The sequence below is a fragment of the Lynx rufus genome, unplaced genomic scaffold (assembly GCF_022079265.1).
Source record: "Lynx rufus isolate CCGP_SWC_20201006 ecotype Redwood Valley unplaced genomic scaffold, mLynRuf1.p SCAF_27, whole genome shotgun sequence".
Lineage (NCBI taxonomy): Eukaryota > Metazoa > Chordata > Mammalia > Carnivora > Felidae > Lynx > Lynx rufus.
Window position 1 is genome coordinate 4,425,897 of NW_025814842.1, and position 22,437 is coordinate 4,448,333.

At 45.0% G+C, this 22,437-nt stretch overlaps 1 protein-coding gene across 2 annotated transcripts; it reads right to left on the minus strand.

Moving 5' to 3' along the window:
- Nucleotides 1-807: 807 nt before the first annotated feature.
- RBAK (RB associated KRAB zinc finger) lies at nt 808-20,968 on the minus strand. Of its 2 annotated transcripts, XM_047089094.1 has the most exons (5): nt 20,801-20,968; nt 19,556-19,614; nt 8,271-8,397; nt 7,888-7,983; nt 808-4,439 (listed from the first exon to the last, which is right to left on the minus strand). In XM_047089094.1, the coding sequence occupies exons 2-5, from the start codon at nt 19,568-19,570 to the stop codon at nt 2,524-2,526; spliced, it is 2,154 nt and encodes a 717-aa protein (XP_046945050.1). In that variant the 5' UTR covers nt 19,571-19,614; nt 20,801-20,968; the 3' UTR covers nt 808-2,523. The 2 variants fall into 2 exon arrangements, with proteins under 2 accessions (XP_046945050.1, XP_046945049.1); XM_047089093.1 differs by lacking the exons at nt 19,556-19,614; nt 20,801-20,968 and having other exon boundaries at nt 8,271-8,565.
- Between the last annotated feature and the right edge of the window lie 1,469 nt (nt 20,969-22,437).

Genomic DNA, 22,437 nt, shown 5'->3' on the forward strand with positions numbered 1-22,437 from the left:
GCTCGAACTCACGAGCCGTGAGATCATGACCTGAGCCAAAGTCAGACGTTTAACCAACTGAGCCATCCAGGCATCCCCAGTGACTTTGAGATCGTAAGAAAAATTTTGCTTGCTATAAGGTTACATATAGTCTACTAAGTTTTCTTCTTAGAGCTTTATTATTTTACATTTCATATTTAGATCTGCAATCCACCTCAATCCACATTTCTATTTTCTATTAAATTATTAAACGCAATGGCAACACATTTATTAGAAAGACCATCTCTCCCATTACACTGGATTATCATTTTCATCAAAAACCAAGTGACTGTATTATGTATGGGTGTTTCTGGAGCCTTTATTGTCCCAATGGTCAATTTGTTTATGTTTGTGCCAATACCACACAATTATAATATAATCTCTATGGCTTTATGACAGGTCTTCTTTGATATCAAGCAATGTAAGTTCTTCTGTTCCATCTATTCCAGAAGATATCCTTGACTATTACTGGCCTTCTGAATTTTCATTTGAATTTGAGAATTAGTTTAATTTTGATAAAAAAAATTTACTAGGACTTTTAAGATTGCATTGAACTTATGAATTAATTTGGGGATAATTGAGACCTTTTTAAGGCTGTCCTGGAATCCATGAATCGTATAAGTCCCTCTCAAGTTTTGTCTTTTTTTTTTTTTTTTTTTCCTGGATACAGTTTTTGAAAATATGGTGTTGGGTAATTTTCCCTCTAGGCACTTGAGGATTTTTGATGCTATTGTTGAGTGGTATTGCTTTTAAGTTTTTCACTTTTTATGTTCACTGCTGGTATATTAAAACATTTTTTGCATCATGACCTTGTATGCACGGACCCTGCTAAACTTACTCATGTGTTTCCGCAGAATTTTCCATGTACAGAATTACGTCATCTGCAAATAAAAGCGTTAATTCTTTCTAATCCTTATTCTCTCTGATTACTTTTCTTCCCTTACTCTCCTGGCTAGGTCTTTCTGCAGAATACTGAATACAATTAGTGACAGGAAATAACCTTGTCTTTTTTTTTTTTTTTTTTTGAATCTTGGGAGAAAACTTCGCATATTTCAGCACTAGGCATGCTGCCGTTTTGTGGTTTTAGACACTCTTCATCCAAGGAAGGAAGTTCCTCTCAAATCCATAGTTTGTGAAGCACATAAACGAATGTTGACTTTACCACCACATGACTTTTCTGCATCCTAGATTACTTCTTTCCATGTGATGTAGTCCAGGAATTAATTTTTGATTATTAAATGACCCCCCTTGTGTTCCTGGAGTAGTAAAACCCATTGATCGATGTCTTATCCTTTTGCCAACATCCATCTATTCTGTTGGCCCAGAACTGGGTCATGTGACCACTATAAACAAGTTACTGGCGGTCCGAATAGAGTTCTCGTGATTGGTTTACACGAATCTGGATTCACACTCTATGTCATGTGAAGAAACGGCAGATACCCAAACTCTTCCAGCAAGGAATGAGGGGAGAAAGGACACTGAGTTCATCAACTAAAGCTGTCTGACAGAAACCTGCATTTGTCCCAAAATACTGGGAATAAGCAGTGCAGAGAAGAATGGCATAGTATTCAAATCAAAACAGAGATGAAATTTCTGAATCACGTGGTATCGGCACATGGCTCGCTCAAACCCATGCAGGATGGCATGAGACTTGTGTGTATCTTACAGACTACACAGTGCAAGGCCCTTTTTCACTGACACAGACTTAACTCCAAATCATCTATGCATAGTTTATGAAAATAGTACTTTAAACTTTTTTTGCTCAAACGTAGTTGAAAACGTTATAAAAACCACGGGCTTACAATTTATTGATGGGGCATTCATGAAAAACCCATTTGTAAATACCTTCAAACAAATAGAAAATTATGTATTTAACTATCTGGTACTTATCAAATGTTTCACCAACAATATATAATCCCATGTTAGTACATTTTGCCACCTTAATACTCAAATTAGAATACTGCCTTTTCCCAAATAATTCAAATCCAAGTTTGCATAGAATTACTGATAGAACACATTTTTAAAACATGATAGAAACTGCCATATATGTACTGTCCTCATTATAAACTCCTGATGATTTTATACAATGGTTTATTCAGAGCTGATAGCTTCTGGTATCTTCCCTATAAACATGTGAATTTACATCAGAAATATGGCTTTCAGTATAACAATTTCCAAGACAACAGATTTTCCCACATTCATTACTTAGACAGATCTCGCCTTGGTGTGATTCCCTGATATGTAAATACAATTTGAATTCCAAAATAAATATTAAATAGTTATCAAGTTTCACGCCTGTATAAATTATCTAGTGTCCAATGAGTTGTAGGGTCTTGCTTTGAAGGCTCTGTTTCTTCTTGCATCCTTAGGGACTCTCCTCTGTGAAAAACATTAGGTGAAGATGAATCCAATGCCTGAAGAATTTTCCCCATTCAAAAGCACGAACTCTCAGACACCGATATTGGACTCCTTGTTGGATCTCGATATACTCAGAGGGCTCTGACTTCACAGGAGATCCCCCACAGCCAGTACGTTCACACTCCCTCTCCTGTGAATTCTCTGATGGCTATTGAAGGCTGACCTGTGGTGGAATTTTTTCCCACACTCGTTACATTCGTAGGGCTTCTCTCCGGAATGAGTCCTGTAGTGCACGGTGAGGTAGGACTTCTGAGAAAAGACTTTTCCACATTCGTTACATTCGTAGGGCTTCTCTCCCGAATGGCTTCTATAGTGTACAGTGAGGTTCGACATCCGAGAGAAGACTTTCCCACATTTACTACATTCATAGGGCTTCTCTCCCGAGTGGATCCGATGGTGGATAGTGAGATAGGACTTCTGGGAGAAGAACTTCCCACATTCATAACACTCATAGGGCTTCTCGCCCGTGTGCACTCTTTGATGTCTAAAGAGGGAGGAGTTATGGGAGAAGGTTTTCCCACATTCGCTACAACCATAGGGTTTCTCTTCCGAATGACTTCTATAATGTATAGTGTAGTAGGACAACTCAGAGAACAATTTCCCACATATGTTACATTCATAGGATTTTTCCCCTTTCGGAAGTGACTGATGCCCACTGAAGGCTGAACCGTCAAGGAAGATTTTCCCACATTCATTACATTCATAGGGTTTCTCTCCTAAAGGAGCCGGAGGATGGTCGGTGAGATAGGAGAACTGAGAGAACTTTCCGCATTCACTACATTCGTGGGGTTTCTCATCTGTGTGTACCTTCCGATGCCTAATGAAGGCTGAATTTAAATTGAAGGTTTTGCCACACTCATTACATTCATAGGGTTTCTCTTCTAAATGACTTCTGTAATGGATGGTGAGGTACGACACCCGAGAGAAGAACTTGCCACACTCACTGCACTGATAGGGTTTCTCTCCTGTGTGTGTCCTCTGATGGGTAATGAGTGTAGATTTTCGGTAGTAGGATTTCCCACACTCGTTACATTTGTAAAGTTTCTCTCCCGTATGTGTTCTCTGGTGGTCACTGAGGGCAGACTTGCGGGAGAAGGATTTCCCACATTCATTACAGGGGTAGGGTCTCTCTCCTGAATGATTCCTCTGGTGCAGGGTCAGATGGGTCTTTTGGCAGAAGGTTTTCCCACATTCATTACATTCATAGGGCTTCTCGCCTGAATGAGTCCTCAGGTGTTGGGTGAGATGTAGCTTCTGACAGAAGGTTTTCCCACACTCATTGCATTTATAGGGCTTCTCCTCCAAGTGGGATCTCCGATGGACGGTGAGGGTTCCCTTTTGGCTGAAGGACTTCCCACATACATTACATTCATAAGGTTTCTCTCCTGTGTGGGCCCTCTGATGTATGATTAACTTTGACTTTTTACAGAAGGATTTCCCACACTCGCTGCACTCAAAGGGCTTCAAGTCCATCTGTGATCTCTGGTAAACATTAAAATTTGACATCTGGATGAAGTCTGACCCGGAGTCATTCCATTCGTAGGGCTTCTCCCCCATATAAGCTCTCTTATGAGTAAGGAAAACAGCTTCGTTGTCTAAGGCTTCCATGCATTGACTGTATTCAAAGGGTTTCTCCAAAAGATTAACGTTCTGAAGAATACTCTCTGCGTTTTGAGAATAGCCTTCCCCATTTTGGTTACACTCATAGGATTTGCCTCCGTGGTCCGTCTTTCCGCACTTGCTACATTCACTGGGTTTCTTTCTCGCATAGCTGCCGTCACTGATGATTAATTCTGAAGTCGATTCTAAATTCTTTCCACATGAGACACAAGTGTGAGATAGGACGCTCGAAGGAACAAGGCTTATTTCCACATTATGTGTTGTATCAAATGCATCCTCTCTCTCCTCATTTGGGGTTTTGCTGTTGGTAGAAACAGCCTGCCTTGAAATGTCATCTCCATTTTCTGGGATTCTCTCTATCAGGTCATCAACTTTCCAGACTTCTAAAAAGGAATAAAATTAAACAAACCTTGTGAATCTGAACACAACAGGTACAGAATGGGCTGACTCTGGCTGTATGGCCAATCTCTGCAATAAAATAGTCACAAGTGTACAATCGTCTGTTCCCCTTTGTCCTACAAGACAGACAGACAGACAGACAGACAGACACACACACACACACATACACACACACACACAAATACACACACATATGGGGATGGGGTAGACACAGGAAAGGGACAAGTGGGATAGGACTGAGAACTATAGACAAAAGGGAGAATAAGTTCACACCGAATAAAGTACCTTTATTACTTCACAAACTATGTTCAAAACTTTGGTAGAAAAGGTGAAATAAACCTTTCACTGACATTTGATGAGCAGAGGGCAATGTCACTGAAAGAGCACTAGATTAAGGCAGACATGGGGGGAATCTGGAGCACATCGGTCAGGCGGTAGAAGAGTAATTGATGTACGAACATTCAAAGAAAATAATCAAGTATGGCCTACGTTTGGAAGCAAGAGATCACCATTTACGTTAAACTGTAATATACTGCTTCACACTTAGATTACCATGGTGACGTTCTCACTAGCCCAGACCCTTCCAAAATTTTTGCCTTTCTACTCTGTACATAAATCCAAATAATCATTCTAAAAATTCCAATCTCCTCATCTTTATTTTTTTTTTATTTTATTTTTTCAATGTTTATTTATTTTTGGGACAGAGAGAGACAGAGCATGAACTGGGGAGGTGCAGAGAGAGAGGGAGACACAGAATCAGAAACAGGCTCTGAGCCATCAGCCCAGAGCCTGACGCGGGGCTCGAACTCACGGAGTGCGAGATCGTGACCTGACTGAAGTCGGACGCTTAACCGACTGCGCCACCCAGGCGCCCCAATCTCCTCATCTTTAGAGACAGTCCCCCACCCCTGTCCCCCAGTCCCTCTCCCCTGGGAATCTCCAACTCCCCAGTCCTGGTTCACCTTCACCTGGAAGGAGAGTTCCTTCCAGGCACATAACTGTCTGAAAGAAATGCAAGATGGACCCGATGGCAAGAGACCCGGCCGCTCAGATCGGCTCTGTGAAGTGTTCTGACGGGCTTACATAAGCCTAACTGCACTTATTTGCACAACAGAGCGTGGCGGCTAAGAGGACAGAGATGAAGCTACCTTGATTCAAATCCACCACTACTGGCTGGGACTTGAGCAAGGTATTTAACTGTGATGCAGCTTCACACAGCTGAAATATGCCCAGACCACCAGGCTTGGAAAGGACCAACTTAGTGCATGCAAATCGCTCAGAATAGTATAGGATATGAAACAAATATCCATCAATTTCTTTCAACTTGCTGACCTCAGTTTCCTAAAACCAGTCATGTCCCTGACGTAACACCAAATGAATCCCGAGAACAAAGAGTTTCCATACATGCAGGTTTCATTTTGTACAAAACCTTGAATGTCAGATTTCTAAAGTGGCCCCCAGAGTATTAACTTTTATTTCTGTGTATCTTACAAGTTTTTGGAGCCTCTGAGCTATTATCATTAGCTGCTCTCATCCACAATCAGTGCAATGGCCGACAGTTCTGTGCTCAGAAATCTACACCATCCCTGGCCCCAAAGCCCCAAATACCAATAGGAAAAAACAGAGAATTTACCATTCACCAGGAAGATTTTTCAATTACCTGGATTCACAAATATACTCAAAGTAGCCATTTGCTAGTCTTCCAAAAATACCTCCTGCTCCAGGAAGCCAGGCTATGCCCACTTATTCCCAACCACCAGCCTGTGCTCATGCCCTTGTTCATTCGATGTGGCTTCCAGCACTGGCTACACTCAAAACCTATCTATACTTCAGGGGAAGCTCTAAAATATGTATTAAATCTTGGGGCACCTGGTGGCTCAGTCAGTTTAAGTGTCTGACTTCAGCTCAGGTCATATCTCACAGTTTGTGGGTTCAAGCCCCACGTCGGGCTCTGTGTGGACAGTGTGGGGCCTGGGTGGGTTTCTTTCTCCCTCTTTCTGCCCCTCCCTCACCTGTGCTTTCTCTCTCCCTCTCAAAACAAATAATAAGTATAAAGTTGAACAAAGATCAAAATGGCTGCAGTAATGCTTCCATGAAGCTCAATTTTTTTTTTTTTTTTTTAGATTTTATTTTTAAGTGATTTCTATACCCAGTGTGGGGCTCAAACCCACAACCCTGAGATCAAGAGTTGTGTGCTCCTCTGACTGAGCCAGCCAGGTGCCCTGAAGCTTGATTTTAATTTTTTTTTTATTTTATTTTTTTAACATTTATTTATTTTTGAGACAGAGAGAGACAGAGCATGAATGGGGGAGGGTCAGAGAGAGAGGAAGACACAGAATCCGAAACAGGCTCCGGGCCTTGAGCTTCAGCACACAGCCCGACGCGGGGCTCGAACTCACAGACCACGAGATCATGACCTAAGCTGAAGTTGGACACTTAACCGACTGAGCCAACCAGACACCCCATTAATTTTTTTTTTTAATGTTTACTTGTTTTTGAAGGAAAGACAGAGAGTGAGCAGGGGAGGAGCAGAGAGAGAGAGGGAGACACAGAATCTGAAGGAGGCTCCAGGCTCTGAGCTGTCAGCACAGAGTCTGATGTGGGATTTGAACTCACAAACTGTGAGATCACGACCTGAGCCGAAGTCAGATGCTCAACCAACTGAGCCACCCCCTGAAGCTCAATTTTAAAGTAAGCTTCTTCCTGTCTTCCTCTCCTTTCTTCTCAGCCCATTCAGGAACCCGTCACCCCCCTGAAGACTAGCGATGCTGGCGGCATGTACAGTTCTGTCGAGACCCGCTAGATCCTGTATTTCCCCATAAAACCGCCAGTGCCCTCGTCCTGGCGGGCTTGGAGTCTTGAAGGCCACAGCGTGCTGCAGCCTCCTTTGGCCGGCAAAGCGACGCAGCTACTGTTCCTCTTTACCCCGAACTCTGTGTCTGCGTTGTATTTTGGCTGCAAAGCACAGAGGTCCGTTTTCAACAATTTAGGGCCTGCATTCAGCACCACCAAACAGAGCACAGGTGCACCCTCGGCGGAGCAGCTCAGGGAGGGGACAGGTTTTGGTGGCTGAGTGCACAGAGGAGGGAGTGAAATGGGCAGAAAACCAGCCCAAGGCATTTCATAGCAAGGAAGGAAAGACAAAAAGAATGAACGTGAGAGTCTCAAGTTAATTTTTCTCTTAGACTTCTGAACGCCAGAAAACAAAGGAATTCTGTGCTACTGGGGGGAGGCTAAGTTACCAGGGGGGAGACGGGGGTAGGAGGAAGGCACCGGGTCCTCAGCACAGGCTCACGCGGAGGTTCCCCACAAGTGCAAATCAAATGCAAAAGGAAAGCAGCCCGCACGGGCGCCTGGGCTCAGAGCTGCCTTCAGTGACTCCCAGGGGTCTGGGGCCACCATGTTTAAAACCGTCACGTGCTCCTGACATACCTGGACGACTCCGACACGGCAGGTCACCTTCCACGACCCACGGCTCCTCTCCCTGCTCCAGCTTGAGGATCACTTTCGGTTTGGTGCTGTCGTACCCTGTGAGTGAGGAATGGAGGCAGGCTGGGACCGGCTGCACACCTTTCAGGTCTCTGAGTCCAAGATGCTGCCTCGGAGGCTGCCTGATCGAGTGCCCGGTTTTGCACCTTAGCAAAATCCAGACGTTTCGATGGAGGATTAAACAGACCAATAGCCTACCGGGAGCCCAAAGAGAGTTAAATGGTCCTATCGTTTATTTCTTCAAACTCGAGGGAAGAAAATCACTAAATTGGCAGGCCCCCGACCCTGCCCCCCAAAGCAGCAACCGGACAGCAGGCTCTCCTCACCCACGGAGACAAGGTGGCTGTAGTTCTCCAGCATCACGTCCCGGTAGGTGGTCTTCTCCTCCGGCTCCAGCTGCTGCCACTCCTCCTGGGTGAAGTCCACGGCCACATCCCTGAATGACACTGGTCCCTGTAATGGCACGGTGATCGAAACCGGTAACATGGAGGAGATGTGTGGGCACAGGAGCTGACCAAGTTCGCCGGTAAAATGAACTATGAACACTGAAAATCTGACTTTACGTCACGGATTGTACAATCAAACAAACCATAATGAAAATACACTGCCTTTGGGTCCTTTTTATTAAGTGTTTATTTATTTTTGAGAGTGAGAGAGAGACAGGGAGAGGGAGAGGGAGAGAGAGAGAGAGAGAGAACAAGCGGGGGAGGGACAGAGAGAAGGAGACACAGAATCCGAAGCAGGGTCCAGGCTCCAAGCTGTCAGCACAGAGCCTAACTTGGGGCTTGAATCCACGGACCGTGAGATCATGACCTGAGCTGAAGTCAGACGCTTAGCCGACTGAGCCACCCAGGTGCCCCTGTCTTTGGTTCCTTTAACTGCCCCCCTAAAAACCAAACCCCCAAACCAGAAAACCAACGGAGTTCCCGTTCTGCCAGTGGGCTGAGTTTTGGGGGACGTGAGGTGAGTAAAGCTCCTGCCAGGGCAACACCACACAAATGGACAAGCATCGGATTCCCTGGCCTTCTCTCTGGCCACCTTTCCTAGCAGGGCCTCCGGCCCCCTCTTCACAGGGTGCGCGTAGGGCCCATCCACGGTCTCCTCCTTCCTGCCTGACGCACCTCCTGCTTCAGCTCTTTCATCTTGGACTTTGACCCTCACGGGGGCTAGCTACCTGGGGCCACCTGTGTGGCTAAGTGTTCTACTTCCTCCCTGTGTTGGTCCAAACAGCGCATCTCAAATACCCCTCTCTTACAGCGACATGGTTGGTTGCGCTGACGAACGCCCGAGACGTCAGGGTGAGGTCTATCGCAGGGAGAGTGCCTTAACATACTTTGGATGTTGGGGCACCTGGGTGGCTCAGTCAGTTAAGCGGCCAACTTCAGCTCAGGTCATGATCTCGTGGTCCGTGAGTTCGAGCCCCGCGTGGGGCTCTGTGCTGACAGCTCAGAGCCTGGACCCTGCTTCGGATTCTGTGTCTCCCTCTCTCTCTTCCCCTCCCCTGTTCATACTCTGTCTCTCTGTCTCAAAAATAAATAAATGTTTAAAAAAAATTAAAACAACAACAACAACAAACTTTGAATGTTATGCTGCCAGGCTTGGCGTCACAGGTGTGGCAGGGTACTGCCCGGGGTTCAGTGGGAAAGATGCGGACATGAAAAAGGACCAATGGCTGAAAACAGACAGCATCAGTATTGAACAGGTTGGCAGGGAAGAACAGGGAACAGAGACCAAGACCCTTCTCCAGGACCACTTTTCTTTTTTTAATGTTCATTTATTTATTTTGAGAGAAAATGCAAGCAGGGGAGGCACACAGAGAGAGGGAGAGAGAGAGAATTCCAAGCAGGCTCCACACAGCACAAGGCCCGACACGGGGCTCGAACTCACAAACCATGAGGTCATGAACTGAGCCGAGATCAAAAGTCAGACACTTAACCGACTGAGCCACTCGGGGGCCCCAAGGACAGCTTTCTGACAATAAGAGTTGATTCCAATTCAGGAGAGGACCCCGAAGGTACAGTCACTTTCCAGCCTCGAAAAGAAAACGAAATCCTCTCATAGTCCGAATCAAAGCGATATAAAAACAGAGACTGTTACCTAGAGCAGGCGTCTCTGAGGAGACTCCGGAGATGTGGGGTCGAGAAGAGGAGAACTGAGGGCTGCGGAACACAGAGCTGCACGCAGGGCACACGCTGGGCACCGCAAGAGAGGACGGCGGACTCTAATGGAGCCCTGGAGCATCCCCGGGCCCATCGGGAGGGCCCGGGGTTCCCTGTCGGCAGCGGAAGTGAAGGGAAATGAACCACAGGCCTACCTGAGCAGCCTGGGTGGCTCCCGGTTTTCAGTGCACACAGCAGCCCGATGAGGGTCGGATGGTAAGAACGCTCTGGCCACGGGCACTGTGGCCACACATTCAGAGCCTCTGTAATTAGGGTGGCCACACGCTCACCGTCCAAACCAAAAACTTCCGTGTGGGGTAGATGTTAAACCAGAAGGAATACAGGTGCAACAAGACGGTCTCAGGCAAACCAGGACATACATGAGCTCCATCCGTGTTGGACACGGATGATTTTCCTGAGGGTGGTGTCTGTCGGCACAGAGCCTGATGCAGGGAAGGCGCGGCCTGGAGCCTGCTTCTGATCCTGTGTTTCTCTCTTTCTCTGCCTCTCTCTCTCTCAAAAATGAAACATTAAAAAAAAAAATTCTTTTCTAAATAGCATTACTAGGGGCGCCTGGGTGGCTCAGTTGGCTAAGTATCCAACTCTTGATCTTGGCTCAGGTCATGATGTCAGAGTTTGTGAACTCAAGCCCCATGTCGGGCTCTGAGCTGACAGTGTGGAGCCTGCTTGGGATTCTCTCTCTGCCCCTCCAACTCTCTCTCTCAAAATTAACTAAACAAATAGAATTACCATAGGATCCAGCAATTCTTCTGAGTGTACGCTTGTAAGAACTGAAAGCAGGGCCTTCAAAGAGCTACTTATATGTTCACAGCAGCATTACGTACCATCGCTAAAACATACAAGTAACCCAAGCGTCCACCAACAGGTGAAGAGATAAGCAAGATGTGGTCCATATGTACAACGGAGTCACCCTCAGCCTTAAAAAGAAAAGGAAATCCTGGCACCTGCTCCAACATGGACGAACTCTGAGGACACTATGCTCGTTGAAAATAAACCAGTTACAAAACGATGAACAGTGTGCGAATCTACTTAAATGAGCAATCACACTCAGAGACAGAAAGGAGAATGGCTGCAGGGGCTGGGAGAGAAGGGGAGTTATTATCTGATGCGGAACAGAGTTTCAGTTTTGCAAGATGAGAAGTATTCTTGAGATGGTTGATGGTGATGGTTGCCTAACAAGGTGAATGTACTTAATGCCAACGAACTGGGTATCTTAAAATGGTTAAAACAGTGAATGAATTTCATGTCATGTGTAATTTACCACAATAAAAACACTGGAAGAAAAAAATGAAGTGATATCTACCTAAAACACATATCGCTAATCCACTAACTTCTAGAGCTAATCCACTAACTTTCCCCTCCACAAGGGAAAGCGCAAAATGGGGTCATTAGGTGAATATATTCACGTTAGCTATTAGTAATTTTTCTCTCAAAAATTGAAACTAAAAAAATCAAGAATTCTCACCAATTGAGGAAAAGCGAGTAAGTAAAAGCTAAGCATCAAGGTGAGATGGTCAGCAATAATGGAATCAATTTCATAAAGGAAACAACTTACAATTTTTCCACTGATTTATATTTTTTAACAAATTAAGCAGGATATTGCTTCCATAACATGAGAACATTCTCCTAAAAACAGCCATCACAAAATGCTTAGAGATTAAAGACCAAATTGTTGAATTTTTTAAAATCCCCAAGGAACAGGCTTAAATAACAAATGGGACACAACATATATAATCTAGGAAATCTCTCAGATAACTAGAAATTGAAATGATGAGATAAAGCTTGAGATATGAAAGCCAAATCTGACAGATTTGACATTTTCACAACGAACGAGAAAAAAAAAACAAAACAAAACTGAAAACGATACCTGAGCTGAAGAATCAAGTAAGCCCTCGCATCAAAAGGGGCCATCCAATTCGCAAACAGGACTACTGGGAGGAAAATACAGATCTAGAAATTTCCTGACAAAATACCCAAAGCGGAAAAATTAAGGAAAAAAAATCCTAAAAAGTTACAAGGGTGGAAAAAATACCCTTAGGTACCCCTGGGAACTGCCATTCTACTTCTCACCTGAGAAAAACCCACAGAGAACTGCCCACTGCTTGCGAAGGAAAAAGGATTTCGAACCCAGAACCGTATATGAAGCCAAGCTATCACTGAGGCGTGCAGACATTGTAAAGGTATTTGCAGCGAAGCAGGACAACTGATTTATCAAAGGGAACACTTTTCCTTCAAACACTCGAGATACCCTTCCACCCCAGCCCGAACAGGGGGTACAGAAGCCCCAGCGGAGGAGGCAAGAAGGTTTCCAGAGTTGCTGCCAGGAGTAGTTCGGGCGACCGCGAACACTGAACTCGTATTTCAGAAGAGAAGCGCTCAGCAAATGTGCCCCATGGCCCTGCTACTTACAAAGTCCTCATCAACAAGGGGTATTTATCACTTACAAAGTCTGCATCAACAAGGGTTCATACCACTGATCCGGATGCCACGGCTGAGACTGCCCAAGACTGCAGAGTTGAGCTGACTGGCCACCCAGAGCAGGGCGTCCCAGCTGGTCCAGGCCGAGTGAGCCTGTGAACTGCCATGGAGAGTAAGAACCTTCTGGGTTCTCAGTCCACACGGCAAGGAGTAGCAGGATTAGAAGACCGATCGATCAATAAATAGGATAGATAAAATTACACGGTATCTCTTACATCAACACAAATATCCACAACGAAATATCAGCAAACAGAAAACAACACCAGACTGAAACGGTAACATATAATATCTAAGCGGCACTTACTCCAAAAATACAGACCTGTTTAATCTTTGAAAATCCACTGACATAACATGCCATTATAATACAGCTAAGAAAAGACTGATCTCCACAAAGATGCTGCAAACACCTGACAATATTTGAACTACACGCGTGATTAAAAAATTCCTCACGAAAACAGAAATGGATACTTCACTAGCACGGACTTGCATACACGCACACACTCTTGTACCCTGAGACGCAAAGTACGTGTGATACGTGCATACACATACCCATCTCAATCACACACAAGCACATGTATGCTTTTTAAGTTTATACAGATGAGGACACGCACGCACATGTGTATTTATGGAGACTTCTCAGTTCTAAAATCGGGGTTTTACTTAATGGACAAACACTAGACTCATTCTCCGTAAGATCGGGAACGGGGCAAAGTGCTACCTCCGATTGGAGAAAAACAATCAGAGGCATAACAATCAACAGAGAAAAAGTGAAACTGTTATTTGCAGGTGATACACTACACCTAGAAAACTCAGAGAGTCAAAAACAAAACCAACTCAATGAAAGAATTGTTAGATGACAGGATATAAAATCAACACACAGAAAGCAACAGCCCTCAGGGTGCCTGGCTGGCTCCATGGGAGGAGCTGGCGACTCTTGATCTCGGGGTTGTGAGTTTGAGCCCCAGGCTGGGTGTAAGGATTAGTTAAATAAACTTAAAAAAGAAAAAAAAAAAAGAAAGAAAAAAAATCTTAAAAAAACAAAACAAAGCCAAAAACCCTCGTTACGTAAAAAGAAGCGTACAGTTTACAGAACAACAGAAAAGATAAAACTGTTAATAAGAAATGTGTAGAGTGTTATGCTAAGTGAAATAAGTCATACAGAGAAAGACAGATACCATATGTTTTCACTCTTATGTGGATCCTGAGAAACTTAACAGAAGACCATGGGGGAAAAAAAAAGTTAGGGAGGGAGGCGAACTATAAGAAATTCTTAAAAACTGAGAATAAACTGAAGGTCGGCGGGGGATGGGGGAAAGGGGAAAGTGGGTGATGGGCATTGAGGAGGGCACCTGTTGGGATGAGCGCTGGGTGTTGTATGGAAACCAATTTGACAATAAATTTCATATATTAAAAAACAAAATGTGTAAAATCTATAGCAGGAAAACTTTAAAAACAGTCCCGAAAGACACAGAGGTACACTTGAACAAATGGCATGACGCTTTGTTCCTGCACAGGTCAACTCAGTAACACAAAGATGCAAGTTACCCCCAATTACTTTACAGATGTGTGATCCCAACAAAAAGATCAAAAAACTTTTTTCGTGGGGGGCCTGGGTGGCTCAGTCGGTTGAGTGTCTAACTTCTACTGAGGTCATGATCTTGCGGCTCGGCTCGTGTTTTCGAGCCCTGAATTGGGCTCTATGCTGTCAGCACAGAGCCCACTTCTGATCCTCTGTCTGCCTCACTCTGAACTTCCCCAACTTGCATTCTCTCAAAAATAAACATTAAAAAAAAAAAAAAAGCTTTTGCTTTTGCCTGGAACTAGGCAAGCTGGCACTAAAGTTCATATGAGGGGAAGAAATCAAGAACAATTAGGAAAATCTCCAAAGAAAGCAGCAGTTTAGGGGGCCTAATCCTACCAGTTTTAAAACACAACCTTCATGGGGCGCCTGGCTGGCTCAGTCAGAAGAGCATGAGACTCTTGATCTTGGGGTTGTGAGTCCAAGCCCCACATTACTTAAATAAACATTAAAAAAAAAAAAAAAGACCCCAACCTTTATGAATGAAATGGTTTGGTTCGGCACGAGAATGGAGACGTGTCTGTGACGTAGAGCACCAAGCCTAAAAACAGACTTTACAATAATCCACGGAACTGATTGCAATAAACAGTGTTGGAGTAACGGTAGTCATTTGGGCATGGACAAAACAGCATCCGTATCTTACACCATAAAAGAAAAAAGTCCAACTGATCAGTGATCTAAATGTAAAATATTCAGCAACACAGAAAACAAACAAACACAAACTATGGGTGAATTTCCCCATAACCAGTGCGGGGAAAGGTTTCTAACTATGACTCAAGATATTGGGACTGCTTTCAGCCAAGATGAAGAAGGACTGGATTTACCCTCCCTCCTGAAAGGACACCAAAAAACAGAATATACAAAGCTGTGGTCTCCAAGATGCTGATCTTGAAGCAACGATCATGGACAGTAATCAGAGACAGAAAATAAACAAGGTGAGGCCTGTGGTTACTGCCTTGAGAGTTTCCAGCCCTGCAGCAGGGAGGGAGAACCCAAACAGAGGTGAGGACGGTTGACACACTGGGGAAACAGGTAGGAAAGTATAGCCCGTACAGAAAATCATCAATCGACCAAAGCGGGCCCAGAGCGGACACAGATGTTATAAGCGCCAGAGCACAAGGAAACAGTTTATAACGGGATTCCTTATGTTCAAAATATCTGAGTAGGAACAGGGAGGATATAAGCAAAGACTCAGACTGAACTTCTGCACATAAAAGCTACAGTGTCTGAGATGAAAAGTACAGCAGACTAGATGAACACACTGCCGGAAAAAAAGATCAGTCAACTCAAAGCACAGCAACAGAAGCTTATATAAGATGAAGCACCCAGAGAGAACAGAGTTTGAAGAGAATGAAGAGTGTCAGTGAGCTGTGGGACAACTTCAAGTGGCGGAACATACAGGTAAGAGGAATCCATGCAGGGCGGATGGATGGGGAGACGGGGGGCATAGCTGAAGAAATACGATCAAAAATTTCTCACAGTTGCCGCAAATCGTAAACACACAGATCCGAGAAGTTCAAGGAGATCTCCAAGCACAGAGACATGAAGAAAACAATACCAAGACCTCTCACAATCAAACTGCTCAAAACCAGAAACAAAGAGAAAAGTTTAGGGGTGCCTGGGTGACTCAGTCAGTTAAGCGTCTGACTCTTGATCTCAGCTCAGGTCATGATCTCCCAGTTCGTGAGTTCGAACCCCGCCTCGGGCTCTGTGCTGACAGTGTAGAGCCTGCTTGGGATCCTGTTTCTTCCTCTCTCTCTCTGCCCCTTCCACCCCCTACTCTGAAAATAAGTAAATAAAAACTTAAAAACTTAAACGCAGCAAGAGGAAGAAAAATAAAAACCAGGTTATATACAGAGAAGGAAGGTGAAGAGGACATCATATTTCTCTTGGAAACAATGTAGGCGAGAAGACAGCAGAGGAACAGATTTGAAGCACAGGAGAAAAACCAGCATAGCTCCCTTGACATAAAAGCGAACGCAAAAATAAAGGCGTTTTCAGACATACAAGGCCTGAAGGAAATCATCATCAACTAGAAGAAGAGGTGACGGAAGTCCTTCAGGCAGAAGGAAAATGACAGAAAATAAGAATCTGGATTTTTTCAGAAAAAATAGTAACAATGCTATTCTCCCTTATTCTTTAAAAGATAACTGTTTACATAACAATCACAATGTACTGCAGGGTTGATCCTGCCTGTAAAAGCAAAATGCAATAACAGTTTAAGGACCCAGAAGGGACAAATGGAAGGGACCATAACCTTCCTGCGTGCTAAGCAAAAGAGAACATCACTTCAAGAGAAACTGTGATGAATTAAAGCTGCATACTACAAACCCTAAAGCACCCACTGAAATAACAACCGTGCTATAGCTAACAACCCCACAAAGGATGTGAAATGGAATCATAAAAAAAAATGCAATTAGTCCAAAGGAAGGAAAACAAGGAAGAAAGAGGAGACAAAGCTGATGGGACAACTAGAAATCAAAGACAATGGACTACAACCTAACCAGTTATGCCAATAATTGTATTAGGTGTAAATGGCCGAAGCAGCCCAATTATTAGAAACTGTCAGACTGGATTAAAAAAAAAAAAAAAAAAAAAAAAGCAAGACCCCATTATGTGCTGTCTACAGGAAATGCACTTATTAAAAAGATGTTTATTTATTTATTTTGAGAGAGGGAGTATGTGTGCATGAGCAGTGGAGGGACAGAGAGAGAGAGAGAGAGAGAGAGAGAGAGGGAGAGAATCCCAAGCAGGTTCCACACTGTCATCACAGAGCCAGACAGGGGGCTCAAATTCAGAAACTGCAAGATCACGACCTGAGCCAAAATCAAGAGCAGATGCTTAACTGGAAATAAAAAATTGCTATAAAGGAAATTACTGAGAAAACCTGTTAAATCAGAAGGTGAACTATAGATTCGATAAAAATATTATATCAAAGTTACATTTCCTGAATTCAGTATCTTTGATCTCAGGAGGTACAATCTGAAAAGGGACATGACAGATGACATCCACTCTCAAATGGTTCAGAAAAAAATACATATATACACAAAGATAATAAAGCAAATGTGGGAACATGTCAAAATCTGGAGTATCTGGGCAAAAGGAACACGGGAGTTCTTTGTACGATCCTTGCAACTGTTGTGCAATTTGAAGTTTTTTCAAAATAAAATGCTGAATAAAAACGAAAGCTATCGAATATATAGGGGATGTTTCAAAAGACTCAGAAACCAATCTGAAGAGATTCCTCTGGTCAAAGACAGATCCACCTAGACACCAAATAGAGTGACAACTTCAGTGTACTGAAAAACGTAAAACGTGTCTAAACCCGTGAGCTAATGATAACAAAACGAAACACGCAAACAAAATTCCTGCTGCACAGGAGCCTACTCAATATTGTGGAAATTATCTTTTCTGTGTGAACCACAGAACGATTTGAGGGATGCTTTCCTTTAGAAAAGTATTCTAGCTAGTAAATGAAGAAGCAATGGTAAAGCAGCATGTATCACTTTGTCTCCCCTGAAGAACTGGCAATGAACATCAGCCAATGGAAGTTAACATCACACACAAAAAAAGACAGGATTAGAACACGGCCTCCAGGAGAAAGTAGACAAGGGTCATGAGGAACAAAGTCTTGCCAAAAGAACTGAACGTAAATGGGTAAACTTCCCAAGCTAACTACCAATTTTACAAGACTTACTGGGAATTAAAAAAAAAAAAAAGTGTGAAAGTTAAAATGACAGCAATGTGATACAGACCATGGGAAACTAAGGATAAACCCAATTTCTTCAAAACATAAATTACAAAGTAACACAAGAGACACACAGGGGGAGCTACTATTAAAAGATTTAAAAGACAGGGCGCCTGGGTGGCTCTGTCAGTTGAATGTCTGACTCCTGGTCTTGGCTCAGGTCACCATCTCGATCGTGGGATCTTGTGAAATCGAGTCCCACGTGGGGCTCTACAATGACAGCATGGAGCCTGCTTGGGATTCTCTCTCTCCCCCCACCCCTCTCTCTGCCCCTCCCCGCTCACACTCGTGTCTCTCTCCCTGTCAAAAATAAATAAACATTTAAAAAAAAATTTAAAAGACTTATCGGCCAGCCACATGTGGACTCTTACGCGTATCCTGATTGAAAAGAACAAACCCAAAACATTCAGAAAACTGTGAACCTCTGAACACCAGATATTATATATTAAAAAAGAGAGATAATGTGGGCTATCCCCACCCCCTCTTTCAAAGACTCCTCATCAGCTCAAGATATTTACAGAAATACTTCAGGTGACTTGTTTTAGAGGCCAAGAACCAAGAGACCCCAGGAGAAAGTATCCACTTGTAAGTAACAGGTCAACAGCAAACACATGGTGATGTGAGGTAAGGGCTAGAAAACGCCCAACGGATTTAACTGTAATGAGGTCAATGCTAATCTTTACCACCACATTCAGGAGAGCGGTGAGGACAAAACCCAAACGCTGAGGATTGAAAGGCAAACAGACGTGAGGACACATTTACTAGAGAATACCTTCCTGTACCATTTATGGCCAACCCGAATAAACAGTAACAGAAGCATCTGAAGGATGAACAGGCCATTTCCTCAGGACGTCGCTTTTACCCCTGTATTAAACAGTAGCAGGGAAAATATGTCTGGCTGGATCACAGCATTTGGTGCATGTCATTTCTCCCTGGGCAGGCCCTCAGCTCAGATAAGCTACAAGTATAAGCCACGTGTTGCAATGACATTAAAGGTTGTTACCGGGAAAGCCATCCCTGGTTATTTCAATTTTAACAAGAAAATTTTTTTCAAGTCTTGGGAAATCTTTAAAACCCACAAGTAACAGACTGGGTTCTTCTTACAGTCAATACAAATCACGTAATGGGCGGTACTCTTCCTTTTCTGTAACTGTCAGGAACATCAGTTACATTTGTAGCTATAGGGGCACGTGGGCAGTCCAGTCAGTTAAGCCTCTTCCGCTCAGGTCATCATCTCCCCGATCTCGCCATTCGTGGGTTCGAGCGCCATGTCGGGCTCTGTGCTGACAACATGGAGCCTGGGGCCTACTTTGGATTCTCTATCTCCTTCTCTGCCCTTCCACTGCTCAAGCTCTGTCTCTCTCTCTCAAAAGTAAACGTTAAAAAAAAAATTAAAAAAATATTTGTAGCTCTACCCCCACAGCCCTGAAGTAGCCCACTACCTACAGACATAAACTCAACAAGGACTCTGGGTGCCGATCCAAATCCTAACAATTTTATTTTACACGATGATGTCTTTTATTTATTTCTACATTCCCACTGTAAAACCTGGAACCATATAAACCTCCTAAAATGCATTAAAAAATAAACAAGTAAGAGAACATATACAGACAAAGGAAAGCTCACCTGGGACTCATTCATTTTCTACTGCTCTTGGAAATGCGTACAGACTGTTAACGGTGGACCTAGGGAAGGAGAAAGAAATAACAGAAGTCATGGGTAGTCTGGCCTGCCCAGGCAGGAGCATCCTGCGTAGTAACCGCCAAAGAAAAGCTCATAAAATGACACCCTGTGAACACTTACAAGGAGCTAAAGATGTGATAAAGGTGGAACACAAAGCATACCTGTTACTCCCACATATCAGGAGATATTTGGTTTTAAGTTTTTTAATGTTTGTTTATTTTTGAGAGACAGAGCGTGAGCGGGGGGGGGGGGGGGGGGGTGCAGAGAGAGAGAGGGAAACACAGAATCCAAAGCAGGCTCCAGGCTCCGAGCTGTCAGCACAGACGCTGATGCAGGGCTCGGATTCACTGACCATGAGATCAAGATTTGAGTTGAAGTTGGACCCTTAACCAATGGAGCCACCCAGGCGCCCCACAGGAGATGTTTAGATGGGTTACCCTCGTTGGTTAATATAAACATTCACTCCTTTTTTAAATAGTTTGCCTTCATTAAATTAATGTTGCCAAAAAAAAAAAATCTTCCCTTACACCGTTTACAAATTTTCTTACTGTGTCTTCAAACTGTTTAAAATCAAAGTATCCAGAGGGAAAAAGAATATTAGCTCTCCAAAACGAGACAGATGGGCATCATCAAGGCACGATTTTGTTTTTATGTTATCTAACTTAACTAGGTTATCATTGCACGTAAGAAGAAAACTTTAACAGAGTGGAAGCACATTGGCGCAGGAGTTGAGTCGCATCCACAATCCCACCCATAGACTCGGTCACCCTGCAAGAGCCACCTCCCTTCTCAGGCCCAACCTCCTCCTCTGTCACCCCAGCGGCCGCGGCGGCAGCAGCAGCAAACCCTCGCAGGCTTGTCCTGCACTACACTGGCGGATGCCACAGGGCAGAGCCCAGCGCGGTCGGCACACACTTAGAGCACACAGCACAGGTGCTCAGGGACGCTTAGAGACCCGCTTGGAAGCCGGAGAGGGCGGCACGCGGAGCAAGGGGTATCGGGACTGGAGAACCGAGCGGACACAGAACGTCCGCAGCCCACCCGGGGACCCCCTGCGCTCCCAGGAAACCTGGGCCCCACGAGTCCCGGGGAGAGCCCATCCCTCCCTGGCCGCCGCTCGCGCCCTCGGTTTGCGGCGCGGCCCACAAGATGCACAACCGCCTGGAGACCCGAAAGCCCACGACCTACCTCGTCGGGACCTGCCGAGCTGCCCCGAGGCTCCCGAGGGCTCCGGAGCTGGCGCGGCGCCTCCCGGGGCCGCCGTTCCGGAGGAGCCGGATCTGGGCCTCCGGGACAAATTCACTTCGGGCAGACGACCGTCCCAGGGCCCAAATCGGCCGCCTGGGACCTCGCCGTCCCGCAAGCCTCGGCCGGGCCGCCGCGGGTGCAAACGGGCCGGGCCCGGGCCCCGCCGCCCTGCGCCGCCGGTGCCGCCGCCCGGCCACTCCGGCCCAGCCCGCGGGCTCCGGGGCTCGCGCTGGGGGTCTCCGCTCGAGACTCCGCCCGGCCCGCACAGTTCTGCGCCCGCTGGGTGCCGGCCCGGACGGACGGCGCGCAGCCCCGCAGGCCCTGGGGCCCTTGCCCGCCTGAGGCCGAAGCCTGGGAAGCACGGCCAGCGGTGACCTGGGCACGGACAGGAAGCGAGAGCGGCGCGGCGGCACTGCGCGTGCGCGAACACGCACACAGGGCGAGCTGCACATGCGCAAGACGACGCCGGCGGTGCTCCTGACGGGAGTCCGCCTCGGGAGCGGGACCAATACCCGGACTCTGTTTCCCATAAGTCTAAGCGCCCACATGTTAGGGGACGTCTCGAATGTCTCCACCCTATCTGGTGCTTAAGAGGGCGCTGTGTGGAGGGGATTGACCGCCTGGACCTGGGACCCAATTTTCCATTTGTCTTCGCTTCTGTTAGGGATTAAGGGAAGGTGTAGCCTAGAGTAGCGGGCTGTGTTTACGTCCTGGATCCCTGGTCCTTTGCTTGCCCTGAGATCTTTCGTGTTGGCACTGAGATTCCCCACGAACAGGAGGGGACAAGGAAAGGGTGTACCATGTGCACGTCACTGAAATATTAGAAGTTTCACTGAAACGCTGGGATACAATTAATACCCAGCCATGACATAAAGTAATAGTATCTATGGGCACATGGTTTTTCCAAGAGGGAGAAGGAAATAGAAGATGTAGCTTGTCCAGATTGCACAACTAATGCGTAAAGACTGTAAAACAATCAGGAAATACACACAAACCGAAAAAAAAAAAAAGAAGACAGATACCTGAGATCTTACCTGTCAAAGAGAATTAAGTTTATGTTAGGTTAAAACGTCATTTTTCAAAAATGGGATAAGGACGATGATTTATCATTATTATTATTTTTTTTTGGTGAAATTATATAACCATGTTCTTGGCCAGTTGTTTCTTAATGCTTTCATAGTTCATCCTAAATTCACCTGGTGATCTGGGTGCCCATCCGTGCTAGTTGTCTCTGTTCAAAGGATAAAGCAAACTATTCACATTTCTCCAACAACAAGGTAGTTACAGCTCAAAGCAAGGTGCCTAGAGCCCATGCTTAATGACCTCCCTGCCCCCTGTGGTGACAGAGAGGGACAATATCTTCCTAGAGGTTTACATTTCAAAGAGATGGCTCGCAGGTCCTTAAGAAAAACCTTCCTGGGTTGTAATGCTGGCAAGATAATTATTTAGCTTCTACAGATATTTAGATACATATGCAATCGACAGAGGAAGTATTTATATTTCAAGTTTTCTCAAGGCATTGCTCTTTTAAATGGTAGTAATAGGTACTGATGCATGCAAATGAGTGGTCACATAAC